General features: G+C 38.9%; 1 protein-coding gene across 1 annotated transcript; it reads left to right on the plus strand.

Annotated features, from left to right (window-relative positions):
* The first annotated feature begins 2,055 nt into the window (after positions 1-2,055).
* LOC128048034 (olfactory receptor 5AC1-like) lies at positions 2,056-2,979 on the plus strand. Its single transcript, XM_052640492.1, has one exon. The coding sequence runs from the start codon at positions 2,056-2,058 to the stop codon at positions 2,977-2,979; it is 924 nt and encodes a 307-aa protein (XP_052496452.1).
* Positions 2,980-20,165: the final 17,186 nt, after the last annotated feature.

Below are 20,165 nucleotides of genomic sequence, written 5' to 3' on the forward strand. Positions count from 1 at the left end.
CTTTCCCAGCATCAAGGTCTTCCTCAGTGAGTCAGCTATTCTCATTAGAGAAAGTATTGGAGCTTCAGCCTCAGCATCAGTTCTTCCAATGGACATCAAGGAGTGATTTCCTTTGAAATATATCTCCTTGAAGTCCAAGGGACTCTCAAGAGTCTTCCCCAGCACCACTATTTGAAAGCATCAGTTCTTTGGTGTTCAGCCTTCTTTATGGCAACTCTCACATCTGTACATAACTACTGGAAAGACCATAGCTTTGACAAGATGGACCTTTGTTGGCATAGTGATATTTTTGCTTTTAATATTCTATCTAGGTTTGTCATAGCTCTTCTTCCAAGGAGGAAGTGTCTTTTAATTTTGTGGCTGCAGTCACTACCTACAGTGATTTTGGATCCCATTAAAATAAAAGCTGTCACTGTTTTCACTTTTCCCCCCTCTACTTGCCATGAAGTGATGGGACCGGATGCCATGATCTTAACATTTTTGAATGCTGAACCTTAAGTCAGGTTTTTGACTCTCGTCTTTCACCCTCCTCAAGAGGCACTTTAGTTCCTCTTCACTTTCTGCCATTAGGGTGGTATCATCTGCATATTTGAGGTTGTTGATATTGCTTCAGCAATCTTGATTCCACTTGTGAGTCATCCAGCCCAGCATTTCATATGATGTACTCTGCATATAAATTAAATAAGCAAGATAACAATATATAGCCTTGATGTACTCCTTTCCCAATTTTGAGAACCCTGTGAACAGCATGGTCTTTGCTACTCTGAACAATAATACAGTAAATATTCTTTGTATATTTACCTTTGCATAGCAGTGCTTTTATTTCTAGGATATATATATACATATATATAAATGATAGATGAAAAGATATATGTATTTTAAAAACTTAAATGGGACTGCATAAAATTGCTTTTCAAGAAAAGGCTGTTGCAATTCATAGTTCCCCAAGTAACATATGAAAGTAACACTTTTCTCACTTTAGTCAATGTTGAGTATTTTTATTTGTTTTTATTTCTGCTATTCTGGTATATGAGAAAGGAAGTATCCTTCCATTTTTGTTTTTGTTCTTGTTCACATGTGTGCATTTTTGACATAGAAATTTGGGCATCTTTTTATTTTATTTTTAGTTATTTTGATTTCTTCATCTGTAAACTTGCTTATTCTTGTCATTTACTCATTCATCTATTAGATTGCTTGCTTTTTAAATCTATTCTTAAGTTATTTTATATTATAGACATAAATCTATGTCTTTCATATACATGGATGATATATTTCCAAACTAATTATATACCCTTTGACTCTGTTGGATATTGTTTTGCTATGCATTCAAGCTATCTATTTTACTGGCTTCCTTCTCTTGGACAACAATTTCTCTATTCCCTATGTTACATCACTGTCTTCTCAATTACTTAAGACAATATCTATGGTGTAGGGTAGGAGACTAACCTTATTTACTAATCCTTCCACACAGATAGCAAAGAGTGTCAGCATAACCCATTAAATCAGCTGTCCTTTTCCTACTGAACTGAAATATCATGTTTGTTTCATGCCACATTCCCATATATATTGGAACCCACTTCTGAGTTCTCTTTTCTGTTTCACTGATCCTCTGGCTTCTTCTTATGCCACTATCTTAATGTTTTGATTATCATGTCTCTACATTATTGTTCAACATCAATTAAGGTATTCTAGACTACTCCACATTTATATTTTTCTTGGGCAGAAAGAGAAGTTATTTTCTTCCATATGAATTTCAATGAGTTCAAGCAATTCTAAAAACTGTAAGTTATCCATGTTAGATTGAAAAGGATTTCCATTTGAATCTGGTAAATGCAAATTTACCTATCAATTTAAGTGAATCTAATTTTAAAACATTTTATTACAGATAACTTTGAATATATATAAAAGTAGATAAGTGAAGGTAAAAATTAAGAACTACTAATTAAATGAGAAGCATGTCTACCATGTCAGTAACTTAACAATCCACTGTTTTTATGATCCTTTTGTTAATTTTCCCTCACTTATTCTTTCATTTTAGTGATTAGCTGGTCAGATATGGCAAAAGAAAATATGACTCTGGTGACGGAGTTTGTTCTCACAGGACTCACAGATCTCCCAGGGCTGCAGGTCCCCCTGTTCCTGGTATTCCTGGGCATCTACCTCACCACCATGGTGGGCAACCTTGGGCTGATTTTTCTCATCTGGAAGGACCCCCATCTTCACACCCCCATGTACTCATTCCTGGGCAGCTTGGCCTTTGCAGATGCTTGTTGTTCATCTTCCGTGACTCCAAAAATGTTTACAAATTTTTTATCAAAGAATCATGTAATAGCTCTCTTTGACTGTCTGACCCAATTTTATTTTTTTGGGTCTACTGCCACCACAGAATGTTTCCTCCTGGTGGTCATGGCCTATGACCGCTATGTAGCCATATACAACCCTTTGCTTTATTCAGTAGTCATGTCCAACAGACTCTGTATTCAGTCTATAGGTGTTTCATATTTCATTGGTTTTCTGCATTCAACCATTCATGTGGGTTTGTTATTCAGATTAACTTTCTGTAGGACCAATGTAATACATTATTTCTACTGTGAAATTTTACAACTGTTCAAAATTTCGTGCACTGATTCTACACTTAATACACTTCTGGTGTTTATCTTTTCAGCTTTTATACAAGTCTTCACTTTTATGACCATCATGGTCTCTTACACCTTTATCCTGTTTATCATTCTGAAAAAGAAGTCTGAAAAGGGCAGGAGCAAAGCCTTCTCCACGTGCAGTGCCCACCTTCTATCTGTTTCCTTGTTCTATGGCACTCTCTTCTTCATGTATGTGCGTCCTGGGTCTGGTCCCTCTGAAGATCACAACAAAATATATTCTTTATTTTATACAATAATAATTCCTCTACTAAATCCTTTTATTTATAGCCTGAGAAACAAAGAGGTTATAAGTGCTTTGAAAAGAATAATGAAGAAATGAATAGTTGCTAGACAATTTTCAAACTATTTGTTTTCTACTGTCTTCTAAAAATGCCCCAATTCCTAAAGATTTGCCATGGCTCTGCCATTTCATCAGAGAACTAGAGATCAGCATGGTCTGTGAACTTCCTACTATTTTTTACTTGGATATGGGGCCAGTAAAATTTTGGTAACTTACCTATAACTAGCTCATTTAGAAACACTGTGCTCCATCTTTATCTAGACACTAAGCTTTTGCAAATTAACCATTTTCCTGAGACTTAAAAAATTCCTGATAGTAATTGACAGTTTCCTAGAAACAGCTCAGAGACTGGCAGATAGGGTTAGGCACTTAGTTCCTTACCCCAGTTCACTGCTCTGGCCCTGCCAGTAATAAAGTGTCACTGTTCTCTTCCATGCACAATAACTACAGTAGATGGATAAAAGTCTACTTCTTGACAGAATACATTCCTGAGGAGAAATGTATTGTTTAGTGATAAAAGTTAGGATAAAGTAAAAGGTTCTAAAAATTTGGTGGATCTTAGGAAGAAAAATGGAAGCAGGCATGAATTAAAGAATGGAGGATCAAAATTAACCACAGCTCCTACTTGTAACTCTACATACTATTTTTATGAGGAATATTGTCTGTAGCATAATATAGCATGATATTCAATAACTTATAAGTTTAGGAATATTTGAGTGTAATAAAAAGCAATCTCAGACATCAGCCTTGGTTGCATTACTATTCCTATCAGTTTTTAGCAGAAGGAAGTAGTAAAGAAAGTTTTTAGTAGGAGGAAGGCAAGGAGCCTAGATCAGAGGTAAGAACCTGGCCTCACTCTAGTACTCTTGCCTGGAAAATTCCATGGACGGAGAAGCCTGATAGGCTGCAGTCCACGGGGTCGCGAAGAGTCGGACATGACTGAGCGACTTCCCTTTCATTTTCACTTTAGTATGTAAAGATATGGGTGAAAACTTGTGTCAGTGAATTCTCTACCACTAATGTACTTCAATTTGGGATGTGTTCATATATGTATTCAGGCATATACAGGGGGTCTTGGAATGGATTCTTCACAGATGGGGGGAATATATATATATATATTTCAGTTTATTTCAGAAGTATTAAGTAGACATAAATAATTCAAATCCTCTGTTAGCAAAACAATGTTCCTTGGACAATCTGCTTTTTCTTAGCACATACATTTAGGAACAATAGTTACACAAAATGAGAATGAAGTTTAAATTGTTTAAGACTAAATATGCTTGTTGTTCTACTATTTTAAAAACATTTTAGATCTCAACAGTTCCAATAAATATACTAAAAATATTATCTAAAAATATAAGCATGTGGTAAATTTCTTTTATCATTTAAATTTATCATATAAATATTATTTTAAAAAGTCAACTTGTTTGTATAGTCTCAAGATTATTTCAAATTAGCCCTAATAATAAAACTTATTTTAAAAATATCCCACATGATTAAAAAACCTCAAAAGCTATCCATTCTTGTAGGTGACTTGTAGCAATTTCAGTCTTTGAAACTTATTTTATAAACTAAATTGGTTTCCTTAACATTTTAAGTTCTTTCTGAATAAAATATTTTTTCTGTATTTACTATTGGTGTTTTTAAAGTAAATCTTAAATACTTTTCATTTATGTACAGGTAAATACATTTATCTCTTAATGTACCTGGTACAACATGTTTTATTTGAGGTATTTGCAAAAACAACTACAGTAGTCACCCCTCATCTGTGGGGAATCCAGTCCAAGATCCCCTGTGGATGCTTGAAACTGCTATTAGTTTTGAACTCTGTTTCCTTTTTTCTACCACAACTTTAATGTCTTTTCAGTCTTAACTAAGTACTTATTATACATTGTGGCTGTAACTTTTGCAGTTTGAGGTACAACAGCAAAATCAACAAGAGTTTCTTTTTCTTTCTTTACACTTTCATGAATGTTCTTACCATACAATTTAACAACCTCAGCATATGATTTTTTCCTATTAAATTGAGAACTTTCATATTTTCACTTAAAGGAAGCACTTTATGGCTTTTCGTTGCCAAATTGCCAATGTCACTACTCTTGTGTTTAAGGGCCAACATTAAGTCAAATGAGGGTTACTTGAACATAAGCACTGCAACAGCCAATCTGATAATCCAGACAGCTATTAAGTGACTAGGGATGGGAAGTGTATACGTATACAGCATGTATGATAGTGTCTATGAAGGCAATGGCACCCCACTCCAGTATTCTTGTCTGGAAAATCCCATGGAGGGAGGAGCCTGAAAGGCTGCAGTCCATGGGGTCGCTGAGGGTTGGACTGAGCGACTTCACTTTCACTTTTTACTTTCATGCATTGGAGAAGGAAATGGCAACCCACTCCAGTGTTCTTGCCTGGAGACCCAGGGATGGGGGAGCCTTGTGGGCTGCCGTCTATGGGGTCTCACAGAGTCGGACACGACTGAAGTGACTTAGCAGCATGCTAGGCAAATGGAATGGTTCACATCCCAGAAGGATGGAGTAGGATGGTGTGAAATTTCATTATGCTACTTAGACTGTGTACAATTTAAAACTTCTGAATTATTTATTTCTGCAACCATTTAATATCTTGAGACCATCATTGTCTTTGGGTAATGGAAACTGCAGAAAGCAAAACTGTGATAAGGGGGAACTACCGTATATGTTATAATATCTTTTAATATCTTCACAATTGCACAAGTAATACATGGTTTTATCAGGATTGTTTTCAACAAAATCCACACATTACCTTGGAAATAAAGGCTAAGTTAAACTGCAGCATTTTCCTCCAGTTTGATGGTCCCCTGAGGGACTGACATTTATACAGCCTTGTCATGTCAACTCAAGAGATGCATCAACTTGGGATAAATTAAATTCTAAGCAGGGTGGGAACAAATTGATTGCTGCTCTGAAATGTTCCTAAATATATTGTATGTCAAGTATCTTAAAATTGTTTATTGTACAGTCTGTGTTTTGTAGAATGCAGATGCACTAAAAAGTGGATGTGAGGGTTTCCCTGGGTGGCTCAGTGGTAAATAATCCACTGGACTATGCAGGAGACATGGGTTCGATTCCTGGTCCAGGAAGATCCCACTTGCCAACTAAGCTCGTGTGCCACTACTATTGAGCCTGTGCTCTAGAGCCCAGGAACCACAACTACTGAAGCTCAGGTACGCTAGGGCCCCTGCTCTGCAACAAGAAAAGCCATCACAATGAGAAGCCTGTACACTGCAAAAGAGAGTAGCCTCCACTCCCCGCAACTAGGGAAAAGCCACACAGCAACAATTTGCATTCAGAGAATGACTTTGGAAGCTGTATCTGGGTATCTAAGACCTCTGTCATGTTGCTGTTATGTGTGCTGATACTTCACTTGTTTGGTATTTTTTGCTTAAATTTAGGTGAACTTGGGTAATAATTTGAGTAAATAAACAATGGGTAAGCCTATTCCATCTTAAGAATTTGGTTATCATTCTACATTTGAAATCTACAGTGGTCTTATTAAATGACCCTTGTGCAGAAGGATGGGTCAGGAGGGTCTTTTGGGGTTTTGGTGCTAAGGTAACTGAAAACTAATCTTTGGTTTGAGACAGTGGAAGTTTTTTGAGGCAAGTTATGGGAGACATGGGAGAAGGGCATGGCAACTCACTCCAGTATTCCTGCCTGGAGAATCCCACTGGACAGAGGAGCCTGGTGGGCTACAGTCCGTCACCTAGACTTGGACACAACTGAAGAAACTTAACATGAATGCATACATGGGAGACATATCTTATCAATGGAATTTAGATGATATAGCTTCAAATTTCTGTGATTTAGCAGAATGTGTTAATAAGGGCAAAAAAGGGAATATATCTAGAAATATGGCTTGTTTATTTTTTAAAAGCATTGACAAAATGGAAATTATATCAGAACACAAAGAGGCAGACTGAATGAGGGACTTCTCTGGTGGTCCATTGGCTAAGACTCTGAGCAGGGGGCCTAGGTTCAATCCCTGATCAGGTAACTAGAACCCATATGCCACAACTAAGGGTTCACATGCTGCAACTGAAAGAGCCTGCCAGCTGCAATTAAGACCCAGCATAGTCAAATAAGTACTAACTAAATATTAAAAAAGAAATAGACTGAGTGATGCAACAAACATGTAAAATAAAGTATGTAGAGCAGAAGATGGTGATATCAGCAAGAGAAATGAATTACTGAGGGTGCAACATAAAATTTGGTGGTGAACTATTACCGGCTGGGAGGTAGAAAACTGGTAGTTAGGGCAACTGTATTTGCCTTGCCAAAATAGTCTCAACAAATTTGTTCTATTTACTCCTATTTGGGGTTTGTCAAAGGGTATTCCTTTGGAGTAACAAGGGATACTCCTTTTGTTAAGGAAAAAGAATAAAAAGATGGTTGAGATCTGCTTTCAAAGTTTCAACAGGAAAACCCAAACATGTGTGACTGGTCTAAGTTAAATGGCTTTGGGGTAGTGAACAGAGTTTTCTGGGATTACCAGAAATGGAAACATAATACACAGTGATATGAGTTAGAGACAAAGAGGGCAACATTAAAGGACTAAAAGATAATACTTTGAAGGTAATGTGATATGGTGTTAGTAAGTTCAGTTCAGTTCAGTTCAGTTCAGTCACTCAGTCGTGTCCGACCCTTTGTGACCCCATGAACCACAGCACGCCAGGCCTCCCTGTCCATCACTAACTCCCGGAGTCCACCCAAACCCATGTCCATTGAGCTGGTGATGCCATCCAACCATCTCATCCTCTGTCGTCCCCTTCTCCTCCTGCCCTCAATCTTTCCCAGCATCAGGGTCTTTTCAAATGAGTCAGCTATTTGCATCAGGTGGCCAAAGTATTGGAGTTTCAGCTTCAACATCAGTTAGTAAGTACTAATATTATATTAAATTACAAATTGGAATATAAGAAAGTAAGGACAGCCCGTAGAAATGTCACCTCTATCTGAATGTTTTACTGGATTTGATATGTTGTGAGAATGGAGGGCTTTGCCATTGCTTGCTAGTATCTATCAGGTATTAGTCTAATTAGCTTCCACTCATTTCTACTTTGACATATAGATGAGAAGATTTAGAATTGTGTGAACTGATTCTACTGATCACCTGCTCTGTGCTAGGTATGGTGAAAACAGTTTAAGAAGTAGAGTGAACTAATGGTGGCTGGTATACTAATATAGATTTGGCCAAGGAATTACATTTTTATTCTAATTTCAGAAGAAAGTTCAAACAATTTTATTTGATGAAGGCTCTAATACATGTTTGAATAGTTAATTGCTCCTGTGTAGCCATACATCTTCATTAGATTAAGAGATTTGATCCCTATAAAGAGGACATGGGCTTATTATTGATACACTGAGAATACTATGATACTTTATCTTTTAGAGAAGGAAGACACCTAGGAATTAGGAACTGTGGTGACATATATGACTAATACAAAATGGCTAATTCATTCAGCTAAAATATAGTGCCTTTCCTGATACATAAAAGTTGCAGAAATAACTTGGACTGAACCCCAGCAGACACTCTACAAATAGTATGGAATGAATTGCTATCTTTGTAGACTCTTTAGAGAAGAAGAGGGCTATTTACATATTAATGGGTGTGTTTACTGCACTTGAGCATTTTATTAAACCTTATACTGTTACCCAAAAGAAATCTGTATTTTAACGGGGTTAAGAAAAATAATTCTAGAAACATAAACTGAACTCAGTCTCTTTGGAACTGTATCATTCCAAGTCAAAAATGACTTCAAATGTGTCTGCTGTACAGTTGCAGAAAGATTGCAGTCTTTGGCAAACATTAACACTATCACACAATGGCATTCATTGAGGATTTTAGGCTTGTAAATTACTTGGTGTGCAGCAAAGAAGAACCTTTTGGAAAGCCAAATGCAGGTCTGTTATTAGGCTCTGGTAGAAATAATTTCCCTCAGGGAAAAAGCAGATAATTTTAAACCTTGAGATAACTGGTGCATGTAAAGAATGCCAGAAAAATGTTCCAGTAAAATAGATAACACAGCAGAGGTCATTGACTAAATGAAAAGAATATATACAGTAATATCCACTGGTGGTGGCTCTGCAGGAAGTATCTCCTATTTTCGTATTCATGACCAAACTATAACTCTGTCACTGAGACTGAATATAGGACACACCAAGGAGCTACCATCTCCTAGCTCTTAGTGAGCTAGGAGAATAGTCTGAACATTTTGATTCTTCCCCTGATAAAGCAAAGCAAACTACCTGATTCATTAACAGAAGGTCCAGAACTGAGACAAGATGCCTTTTGGAAATCTGTAGCCATTTACCTTGCAGATAAAGTCTTAACTGAAGGAGGCAAGAGTAAATATACACAATGGCAGGAAAAGGATAGTATACAGGATCCTCACCAGTCTTATTGGGTGGCTTGAAATGAGTTTTGACAGTAATAATTATGTGTTGTACTTTGGGCTTCGTTTACCCTGTGGCTGAGGTCATAGAGGAGTAAATCAATGGTCATATATCCACTTGGACAGTAAGGAGATCAAAACAGTCAATCTTAAGGGAAATCAACCCTGAATACTTGTTGGAAGGACTGATGCTGAAGCTGAATCTCCAGTATTTTGGTCATCTGATGAAAATAGCCAACTCATTGGAAAAGTCCCTGATGCTGGGAAAGATTGAGGGCAGAAGAAGAGGGCATCAGAGGATGAGATGGCTGGATGGCATCACTGATGCAATGGAAATGAACTTGGGCAAACTTCAGGAGATGGTGAGGGACAGTGAGACCTAGTGTGCTATAATCCATTGGGTTGCAAACAGTTAGACACAACCAGGTGACTGAACAACAGTGACAACAACATATATCAAAACTTTGATCACAAGCTGAAGCTAATGTTAACAACTTTGGCTAGGAAGCTTAACACCACGGACTTACATTACTTATCATCCAGAAAGCAGTGGTTTAATTAAGAACTGGAATAGACTATTTAAACACCTGATATTAAAAATAAACAGTAATAATGGTATAGAGGATTAGCTGGCTTGACACTATAAATATTTCCATCTGAATAAGAAGTTTAGTAAAGTGGGGATACCTCTACCACAATTTTCAGATACAGAGATGGTAGTGAGGGAGTGGAGATTTCTGTACTTAAAAAAAAGCAACTTGAGGCCTATCTTCTTTTTAATTGAGATATAATTCCATGGGATCTCAATGAGTCGGACATGACTGAGCGACTACCACCTACACCACCAACAACAACTTACATATAGGCTTCCTTGGTGGCTAAGTGGTAAAGAATCCACCTGCAATGCAGGAGACACAGGAGATGTGGGCTTGATCCCTGGGTTGGGACGATCCCCTGGAGGAGGGCATGGCAACCAACTTCAGTATTCTTGTCTGGAGCGACCCATGGCCAGAGCAGCCTGGCAGGCTATAGTCCATAGTGTTGCAAAGAATCAGACCCAACTGAAGCAGCTTAGCATGCATGCACAACCGACATATAGGGCTTCCCTGGTGGCTCAGATGGTAAAGAATCCACCTGCAATGCAGGAGACCCAGGTTCGATCCCTGGATTGGGTAGATCCCTGGATAAGGAAACATCTACCCATCCCAGTATTCCTGCCTGGAGAATTCCATGGATATGGGTGCCTGGTGGGCTACAGTTCATGGGGTCACAAAGAGTTGCACCTGACTGAACATCTAAGCACACACACACACACTTCGCTTCTGAGCCATAGTCAGGTCCAGGTCTTATTTTTGCTGACTGTATAGAGCTTCTCCATCTTCAGCTGCAAAGAATATAGTCAATCTGATTTCTGTATTGACCATCTGGTGATGTCCATGTGTAGAATTGTGTCTTGGGTTGTTTGGAAAAAGGTGTTTACTATGACCAATGTGCTCTCACTGCCCTGCTTCATTTTGTACTCCAAGGCCAAACTTGCCTGTTACTCCAGGTATTGCTTTACTTCCTACTTTTGCATTCCAATCCCCTATGGTGAAAAGCATATCTTTTTAAATTTTTGGGGGGGTGTTATTTCTAGAAGTTCTTGTAGATCTTCATAGAACTGTTCAACTTCAGCTTCTTCAGCATTAGTGCTTGGGGAATAGACTTGGATTAATGTGATGTTGAATGGTTTGCTGTGGAAACAACCTAGATCATTCTGTTATTTTTTTAGATTGTACCCAAGTACTGCATTTCTGACTCCTTTATTGATTACAAGGGCTACTCCATTTTTTCGAGGGGATTCTTGCCCACAGTAGTAGATATAATGGTCATCTGAATTAAATTCACCCATTTCAGTTCACCTTAGTTCACTGACTCCTAAGATGTTGATGGTCACTCTTGCCATCTCCTGCTTGACCACACCTAATTTGCCTTGACTTATGGACCTAACATTCCAGGTTCCTACGCAATACTGTTCTTTACAGCATTGGATTTTATTTTCATCACCAGAGATATCCATAACTGAGTGTCATTTCCACTTTGGCCCAGCTGCTTCATTCTTTCTGGAGCTATTAGTATTTGCCCTCTGCTCTTCCCCAGTAGCATACTGGACACTTTCTGACCTGGGGGCTCATCTTCCAGTGTCATATCTTTTTGCCTTTTCATACTGTTCATAGGGTTCTCACAGCAAGAATACTGGAGTGATTTGCCATTCTCTCCTTCAGTGGACCACATTTTGTCAGAACTCTTCACTACGATCCATCCGTCTCGGGTGGCCCTGCATGGCATGGCTCATAGCTTCACTGAGTTATGCAAGCCCTTTTGTCACAACAAGGCTGTGATCCATGAAAGGAATATACATTTTTGCATAGCAAAGGAAACCATAAACAAAATGAAAAGACAGCATATGGACTTGGAGAAAATTGCATATTATGCAGCCAGCAGGAGCTTAACTTTCAAATATACAAACAGTTCATACAACTCAATGACAAAAAAAATCAAATAACCCAATTGAAGAATGGAGAGAAGATCTAAATAGACATTTCTCTAAAGAAGGCAAACAGATGGCCAATGAACACAGAAAAAGATGCCCATTAAGCTAATTATTAGAGAAATGCAAATCAAAAATACAATGAGGTACTACCTCACCCTAGTCAGAATGGACATCATTAAAGAGTCCACAAATAATAAATGTTAGAGGGGGTATGGAGAAAAGGGAACGAAAAGGGAGCCCTCTTACATTGTTGGTAAGAATGTAAATTGGCACAGCTGCTATGGAAAACAGTGTGGAGTTTCCTCAAAAAACTAAAACTAGAGTCAGTTATCATATGGGTCAGCAATCCCCCTCCTTGGTATATGTCCAGATGAAACTATAATTCAAAAAGATACATGCACCCCTATGTTCATGTTGTTCAGTCGCTCGGTCATGTCCAACTCTTTGCAACCCCATGAACTCAGCATCCCAGGCTTCCCTGCCCTTCACCTATGTTCACAGCTGCACTATTTACAATAGTCAAGACAAGGAAACAACCTGAATGCCCATCAACAGATGAAAGGAAAAATAAGATGTGGTATATGTACACAATGGGATACTCAGCCATTAAAAAAGAATAAAATAGTGCCATTTGTAGCAACATGCATGGACTTAGAGATTATCATGCAAAGCAAAGTAAACCAGAAAGAGAAGACAAATAGTAGAATATATACCTTATATGTGGAATCTAAAATGTAATACAAATGAACATATCTGTGAAATAGATTAACAGACATAGAGAACAGACTTGTGATTGCCAAGGGGGAGGGGGTTGGTGGTGGGAAGGACTGGGACTTTGGGATTAGCATATGCAAACTTGTATAAATAGGATGGATAAACATCAAGGTCCTATTATATAGCACAGAGAATTACAGTCTATATCCTGTGATAAACCGTAATGGAAAAGAACATGAAAAAGAATATAAATGTATGTATAACTGAACCACTTTGCTGTATAGCAGAAATTAACAAAATAGTGTAAATCAACTATACTTCAATAAAATAAAATGGTTATAAAAATGCTAGCCAACAAATAAAATGGTTATAAAATAGATAACCAACAAAGATTTACTGTATCATAGTGCTAAGTCACTTCAATCGTGTTCGACTCTTTGTGACCCCATGGACTGTAGCCTGCCAGGCTCATCTGTCCGTGGGATCCACCAGGCAGATACGAGTGGGTTGCCATTTCCTCCTCCAGGAGATCTTCTTGACCCAGGAATTGAACCCACATCTCTTATGTCTTTTTCTTGGGGATGGTCTTGATTCCTGTCTACTGTACAATGTCATGAACCTTCACCCATAATTCATCAAGCACTCTATCAGATCTAGTCCCTTAAATCTATTTCTCACTTCCACTGTATAGTCATGAGGGATTTGATTTAGGTCATACTTGAATGGTCTAGTGGTTTTCCCCACTTTCTTCACTTTCAGTTTGAATTTGGCAATAAGGAGTTCATGATTTGAGCCACAGTCAGCTCTTGGTCTTGTTTTTGCTGACTATATAGAGCTTCTCCATCTTTGGCTGCAAAGAATATAATCAATCTGATTTCAGTGTCGACCATCTGGTGATGTCCATGTGTAGTCTTCTCTTGTGTTTTTGGAAGAGGGTGTTTGCTATGACCAGTGCATTCTCTTGGCAGAACTCTCTTAGCCTTTGGCCTGCTTCATTCTGTACTCCAAGGCCAAATATGCCTGTTACTCCAGGTGTTTCTTGACTACCTACTTTTTCATTCCAGTCCCCTAAAATGAAAAGGACATCTTTTTTGGGTGTTAGTTTTAAAGGTCTTGTAGGTCTTCATAGAACCATTCAACTTCAGTTTCTTCAGTGTTACTGGTTGGGGCATAGACTTGAATTACTGTGATATTGAATGGTTTGCCATGGAAATGAACAGAGATCATTCTGTCGTTTTTGAGATTGCATCCAAGTACTGTATTTTGGACTCTTTTGTTGACTATGATGGCTACTCCATTTCTTCTAAGGGATTCCTGCCCACAATAGTAGATACAATGGTCATCTGAGTTAAATTCACCCATTCCAATCCATCTTAGTTCCCTGATTCCTAGAACATTGATGTTCACTCTTGCCATCTCCTGTTTGACCACTTCTAATTTGCCTTGGTTCATGGACCTGACATTCCAGGTTCCTATGCAATATTGCTCTTTACAGCATTGAACCTTGTTTCTATCACCTGTCCCATCCACAATGGGGTGTTGTTTTTGCTTTGGCTCCATCCCTTCATTCTTTCTGGAGTTGTTTCTCCACTGATCTCCAGTAGCATATTGGGCACCTACTGACTTGAGGAGTTCATCTTTCAGTGTTCTATCTTTTTGCCTTTTCATACAGTTCATGGGGTTCTCAAGGCACGAATACTGAAGTGATTTGCCATTCCTTTCTCTAGTGGACCACATTCTGTCAGACCTCTCCACCATGAGCCGTCTGTCCTGGGTGGCCCCACACGACATGGCTTAGTTTCATTGAGTGCCTGGTGAACTATGGACAGAGGTTCGTGACACTGTACTGGAGACAGGAATCAAGACCATCCCCAAGATAAAGAAATGTAAAAAAGCAAAATGGCTGTCTGAGGAGGCTTACAAATAGCTGTGAAAAGAAGAGAAGTGAAAAGCAAAGGAGAAAAGGAAAGATATACCCATTTGAATGCAGAGGTCCAAAGAATGGCAAAAAGAGATAAGAAAGCCTTTGTCAGCAATCAATAGAAAGAAATAGAGGAAAACAATAGAATGGGAAAGACTAGATATCTCTTCAAGAAAATTAGAGACACCAAGGGAACATTTCATGCAAACATAGGCTCAATAAAGGACAAAAATGATATGGACCTAACAGAAGCAGAGGATATTAAGAAGAGGTGGCAAGAATACACAGAAGAACTGTACAAAAAAGATCTTCACGACCCAGATAATCACAATGGTGTGATCACTCACACTCATCTAGAGCCAGACATCCTGGAATGTGAAGTCAAGTGGGCCTTAGGAAGCATCACTATGAGCAAAGCTAGTGGAGGTAATGGAATTCCAGTGGAGCTATTTCAAATCCTGAAAGATGATGCTGTGAAAGTGCTGCACTCAATATGCCAGCAAATTTGGAAAACTCAGCAGTGGTCACAGGACTGGAAAAAGTCAGTTTTCATTCCAATCCCAAAGAAAGGCAATGCCAAAGAATGCTCAAACTACTGCACAATTGCACTCATCTCACACGCTAGTAAAGTAATGCTCAAAATTCTCCAAGCCAGGCTTCAGCAATATGTGAACCGTGAAATTCCTGATGTTCAAGCTGGTTTTAGGAAAGGCAGAGGAACCAGAAATCAAGTTGCCAATATCTGCTGGATCATCCAAAAAGCAAGAGAGTTCCAGAAAAATATGTATTTGTGCTTTATTGACTATGCCAAAGCCTTTGACTGTGTGGATCACAGTAAACTGTGGAAAATTCTGACAGAGATGGGAATACCAGACCACCTGATCTGCCTCTTGAGAAACCTGTATGCAGGTCAGGAAGCAACAGTTAAAACTGGACATGGAACAACAGACTGGTTCCAAATAGGAAAAGGAGTACATCAAGGCTGTATATTGTACCCTGCTTATTTAACTTCTATGCAGAGTACATCATGAGAAACGCTGGGCTGGAAGAAGCACAAGCTGGAGTCAAGATTGCCGGGAGAAAGCTGGAGTCAAGATTGCCGGGAGAAATATCAGAAACCTCAGATATGCAGATGACACCACCCTTATGGCAGAAAGTGAAGAGGAACTAAAAAGCCTTTCGATGAAAGTGAAAGAGGAGAGTGAAAAAGTTAGCTTAAAGCTCAACATTCAGAAAACGAAGATCATGGCGTCTGATCCCATCACTTCATGGGAAATAGATGGGGAAACAGTGGAAACAGTGGCTGACTTTATTTTTCTGAGCTCCAAAATCACTGCGGATGGTGATTGTAGCCATGAAATTAAAAGACACTTACTCCTTGGAAGGAAAGTTATGACCAACCTAGACAGTATATTAAAAAACAGAGACATTACTTTTCCAACAAAGGTCCATCTCATCAAGGCAATTATTTTTTCAGTAGTCATGTATGGATGTGAGAGTTGGACCATAAAGAAAGTGGAGCACCAAAGAATTGATGGTTTTGAAGTGTGGCTTTGGAGAAGACTCTTGTGAGTCCCTTGAACTGCAAGGAGTTCCAACCAGCCAAGCTCAAGGATATCAGTCCTGGGTGTTCATTGGAAGGACTGATGTTGAAGCTGAAACTCCAATACTTTGGCCACCTGATGCAAATAGCTGACTCATTTGAAAAGACCCTGATGCTGATAAAGATTGAGGGCAGGAGGAGAAGGGGACGACAGAGGATGAGATGGTTGGATAGCATCACCAACACAATGGACATGGGTTTGGGTTGACCCCAGCTGTTGGTGATGGACAGGGAGGCCTGGCATGCCGCGGTTCATGGAGTCACAAAGAGTCGGACACAACTGAGCGACTGAACTGAACTGAATTCTTTATGTCTCCTGCATTGGCAGGTGGGTTCTTTAACACTAGCACCACGCAGGAAGACTTTACTGTATAGAATGTTGTTGTTTTTGTTCAGTTGCCCAGTTGTGTCCCACACTTTGTGACCCCATGGACTGCAGCATGCCAGGACTCCCTGTCCTTTATCATCTCCCAGATTTTGCCCAGGTTCATGTTCATTGTATGGGTGATGCCTTCTTCTCCTTCTGCCTTCAATATTTCCCAGCATCAGGGACTTTTCCAATGAGTCATCTGTGTACATCAGATGACCAAAATACTGGAACTTCAGCCTCAGCATTAGTCCTTCCAGTGAATATTCAGAGTTGATCTCCTAAGATTGACTGGTTTGATCTCCTTGCTACCCAAGGGACTTTCAGGAATCTTCTCCAGCACCCAGTTTGAAGGCATCAACTCATTGGCATTCTGCCTTCTCTATGGCCCAGCTCTCACAACTGTATGTGATCACTGGGAAGACCACAGCCTTCACCATATGGACCTTTGTTGGCAGAGTAATGTCTCTGTTTTTCAACACACTGTCTAGGTTTGTCATCGCTTTCCTGCCAAGAAACAGTTGTCTTATTTCATGGCTGTAGTCACAGCCTGCCGTGATTTTGGAGCCCAAGAAGAGGAAATCTGTCACTACTTCCACCTTTCCCCTTCTATTTGCCTTGCATAACCGGGTTGGATGCCATGATCTTAGTTTTTTTAATCATCTTAAGCTGGCTTTTTCACTCTCCTTCACCCTCATCAAGAGGCTCTTTAGTTCTAGGGAAATATATTCAATATTTTGTAATAAAGTATAATGGACAAATATCACTGATTCAATGGATGTGAATTTGAGCGAACTCTGGGAGATGATGGAGGACAAAGGAGTCTGGTGTGCTACAGTCCACTGGGTTGAAGAGCTGGACAGAACTTAGTGACTGAACAACAACACAATGGAAAAGAATTAAAAAAAAAAGACTATTTCACTGTCACTTTGCTGTACACATGAAACACACGCAATATTGTAAATCTACTATGTGGGTGTTCAGTTGCTCAGTTGTGTCTGACTCTCTGTGGCCCTGTGGGTTGTAGCTGACCAGGTTCCTCTGTCCATGCCATTTTCCAAAAAAGAGTACTGGAACAGGTTGCCACTTCCTCTTCCAGGGGATCTTCCTGACCCAGGGATTGAACTCGCGTCTCCTGCATTGCAGGGGGATTCTTTACCACTGACCCATCAAGGAAGCCCCAAATATTAATAGTTAAATCTCTTTCAAAGAATATTTTGTCTTCTTTGATTCTTTCCTGAGTTTGGTCAACTCTTATCTCATACTTTAATTTTAGTCCATATCTGTTCTTTTTGTCTCAGACTTTAAAAATTTATAAATATATGTGCTTGTTTAAAAATTTGAGTTGGTGCCCTATGATACTATGTTACAATGATATCCTGTTCTCTGAATGTTTTTAGGGGGAAAATGTAGAAATGCATTGGTTTTCATTTTGTTTTATTCTTATAATAGCTTACTATGGATATTTGCAATCGTTTTCTGGTCATTTGAAATTTAAAAATTTCCAGGACCATGAATTACAGTTATACAAAGACAAGTAGGAGGAGTATGAATAATTTACATATATATATATATATATATATATATATGTATGTTCACTATGTCCTTCTTCTGTTAGTCTATAGTGCAATGAAAGTTTCAAATTTCTAGGACCTTCCTTGGAGGAGTATTTGAAGTGTCTTCTGATTTTGTGATTCTCTTTTGTTTCTTTCTCTCTCTCTCTTTTTTTTCTCACTATTTACTTACTTATTTTTATCTATTTGGCTGTGCCAGGTCTTAGCAGGTGGGATCTTTTAGTTGCAGCACGTGGGATCTCTTAACAGCTCCCTGAAGAGGGCTCAAACCCAGGCCCCCTGCACTAGGAACACAGAGTCTTAGCCACTGGTCCACTGGGGAAGTCACTCTTTTGCTTCTGTAAGACCCTAATTTCCTTCTCTTTAATGCCTTTCCTTTCTTTTTACAACTAAGCTTGCTAAGAGTTCCTTTTTTTTTCCATGTCCCTCCTTCCACAGAGGTGATGCTTTCACTGAGACTACTTATTTTACTCTGCATACTTCCAGGTCCCTTCCTCTCAATGCTTCATAGTCTCTGCTATGTTTCAAGATTCTCTAGATAAGTAGGATAGTATGGAAGTGAGTCAGATCCGCTTTAAGATATCAGGATAGAAACCACTATATTCTTCTGAAAGAGAAAGATGGTTAGGACATTTTGACCTTTGCAGATCTCCATAGTTTAATATATATTCTTCACAGCAATTTAAGGACTTCTTTGCATGCTTGATTATCTGAACAGAAATTATGTTAAGCCCTGGGTTTATTATTTCTCATGTCTGTGTCAACTATGATATTCCATTCACAAAGGCCATGGCCAGGATTTACTTTACCCTTTATAGAATGTTCCTCTTATCAATTGAAGCTTGATTAAGGAGATGTTGAAATTATGTTGCTATATGAGAAAATTTTGAACACTTGTCAACTATTTCTGAATCTAGCTTAAAAATCCACAGTAATAATAATGTTTATGCAATGTCGTGTAAAATATCTCAGACACTGTTAACCAAGAATCATAGAACTAAATCAACATGGCAATTATCCTCTTATTAAAGTGGATAATAGTAGATAGAACTTGGTGTCAGTATGACATTAAAGTCCAAGCTAAGGCCAAAGAACTCAAGCATGCTAATCTCTATACCCATAAATATTGAAATTTCAAACAGTATAATACTTGGATTCTACAGCAAGGTTGATCCATGTCATCTATCAGTTCAGTTCAGTTCAGTTCAGTCGCTCAGTCGTGTCCCACTCTTTGCGACCCCATGAATTGCAGCACGCCAGGCCTCCCTGTCCGTCACCAACTCCCGGAGTTCACTCAGACTCACGTTCATCGAGTCAGTGATGCCATCCATCCATCTCGTCCTCTGTTGTCCCCTTCTCCTTCTGCCCCTAATCCCTCCCAGCATCAGAGTCTTTTCCAATGAGTCAACTCTTCGCATGAGGTGACCAAAGTACTGGAGTTTCAGCTTTGGCATCATTCCTTCCAAAGAAATCCCAGGGCTGATCTCCTTCAGAATGGACTGATTGGATCTCCTTGCAGTCCAAGGGACTCTCAAGAGTCTTCTCCAACACCACAGTTCAAAAGCATCAATTCTTCAGCGCTCAGCCTTCTTCACAGTCCAACTCTCATATCCATACTTGACCACAGGAAAAACCATAGCCTTGACTAGATGGACCTTAGTGGGCAAAGTAATGTCTCTGCTTTTGAATATGCTATCTAGGTTGGTCATAACTTTTCTTCCAAGGAGTAAGCGTCTTTTAATTTCATGTCTGCAGTCACCATCTGCAGTGATTTTGGAGCCCCCCAAAATAAAGTCTGACACTGTTTCCACTGTTTCTCCATCTATATCACATGAAATGATGGGACCAGATGCCTTACAGTTACCAGTTTAGTTGTATGTGACCTTATTTTTGTTGATGAATTCTTGAAGTACTGAAGACTGTAAATTATCATGTTTCTGATAAAGAAAATTGAAATAAATTGGGGAACGCATGTACACCCGTGGTGGATTCATGTCAATGTATGTCAAAACCAATACAGTATTGTAAAGTAAAATAAAGTAAAAATAAAAATTAAAAAAAAATTGGGGATAAAGAAGATAAA

This window comes from Budorcas taxicolor, chromosome 1, assembly GCF_023091745.1.
Source record: "Budorcas taxicolor isolate Tak-1 chromosome 1, Takin1.1, whole genome shotgun sequence".
NCBI lineage: Eukaryota > Metazoa > Chordata > Mammalia > Artiodactyla > Bovidae > Budorcas > Budorcas taxicolor.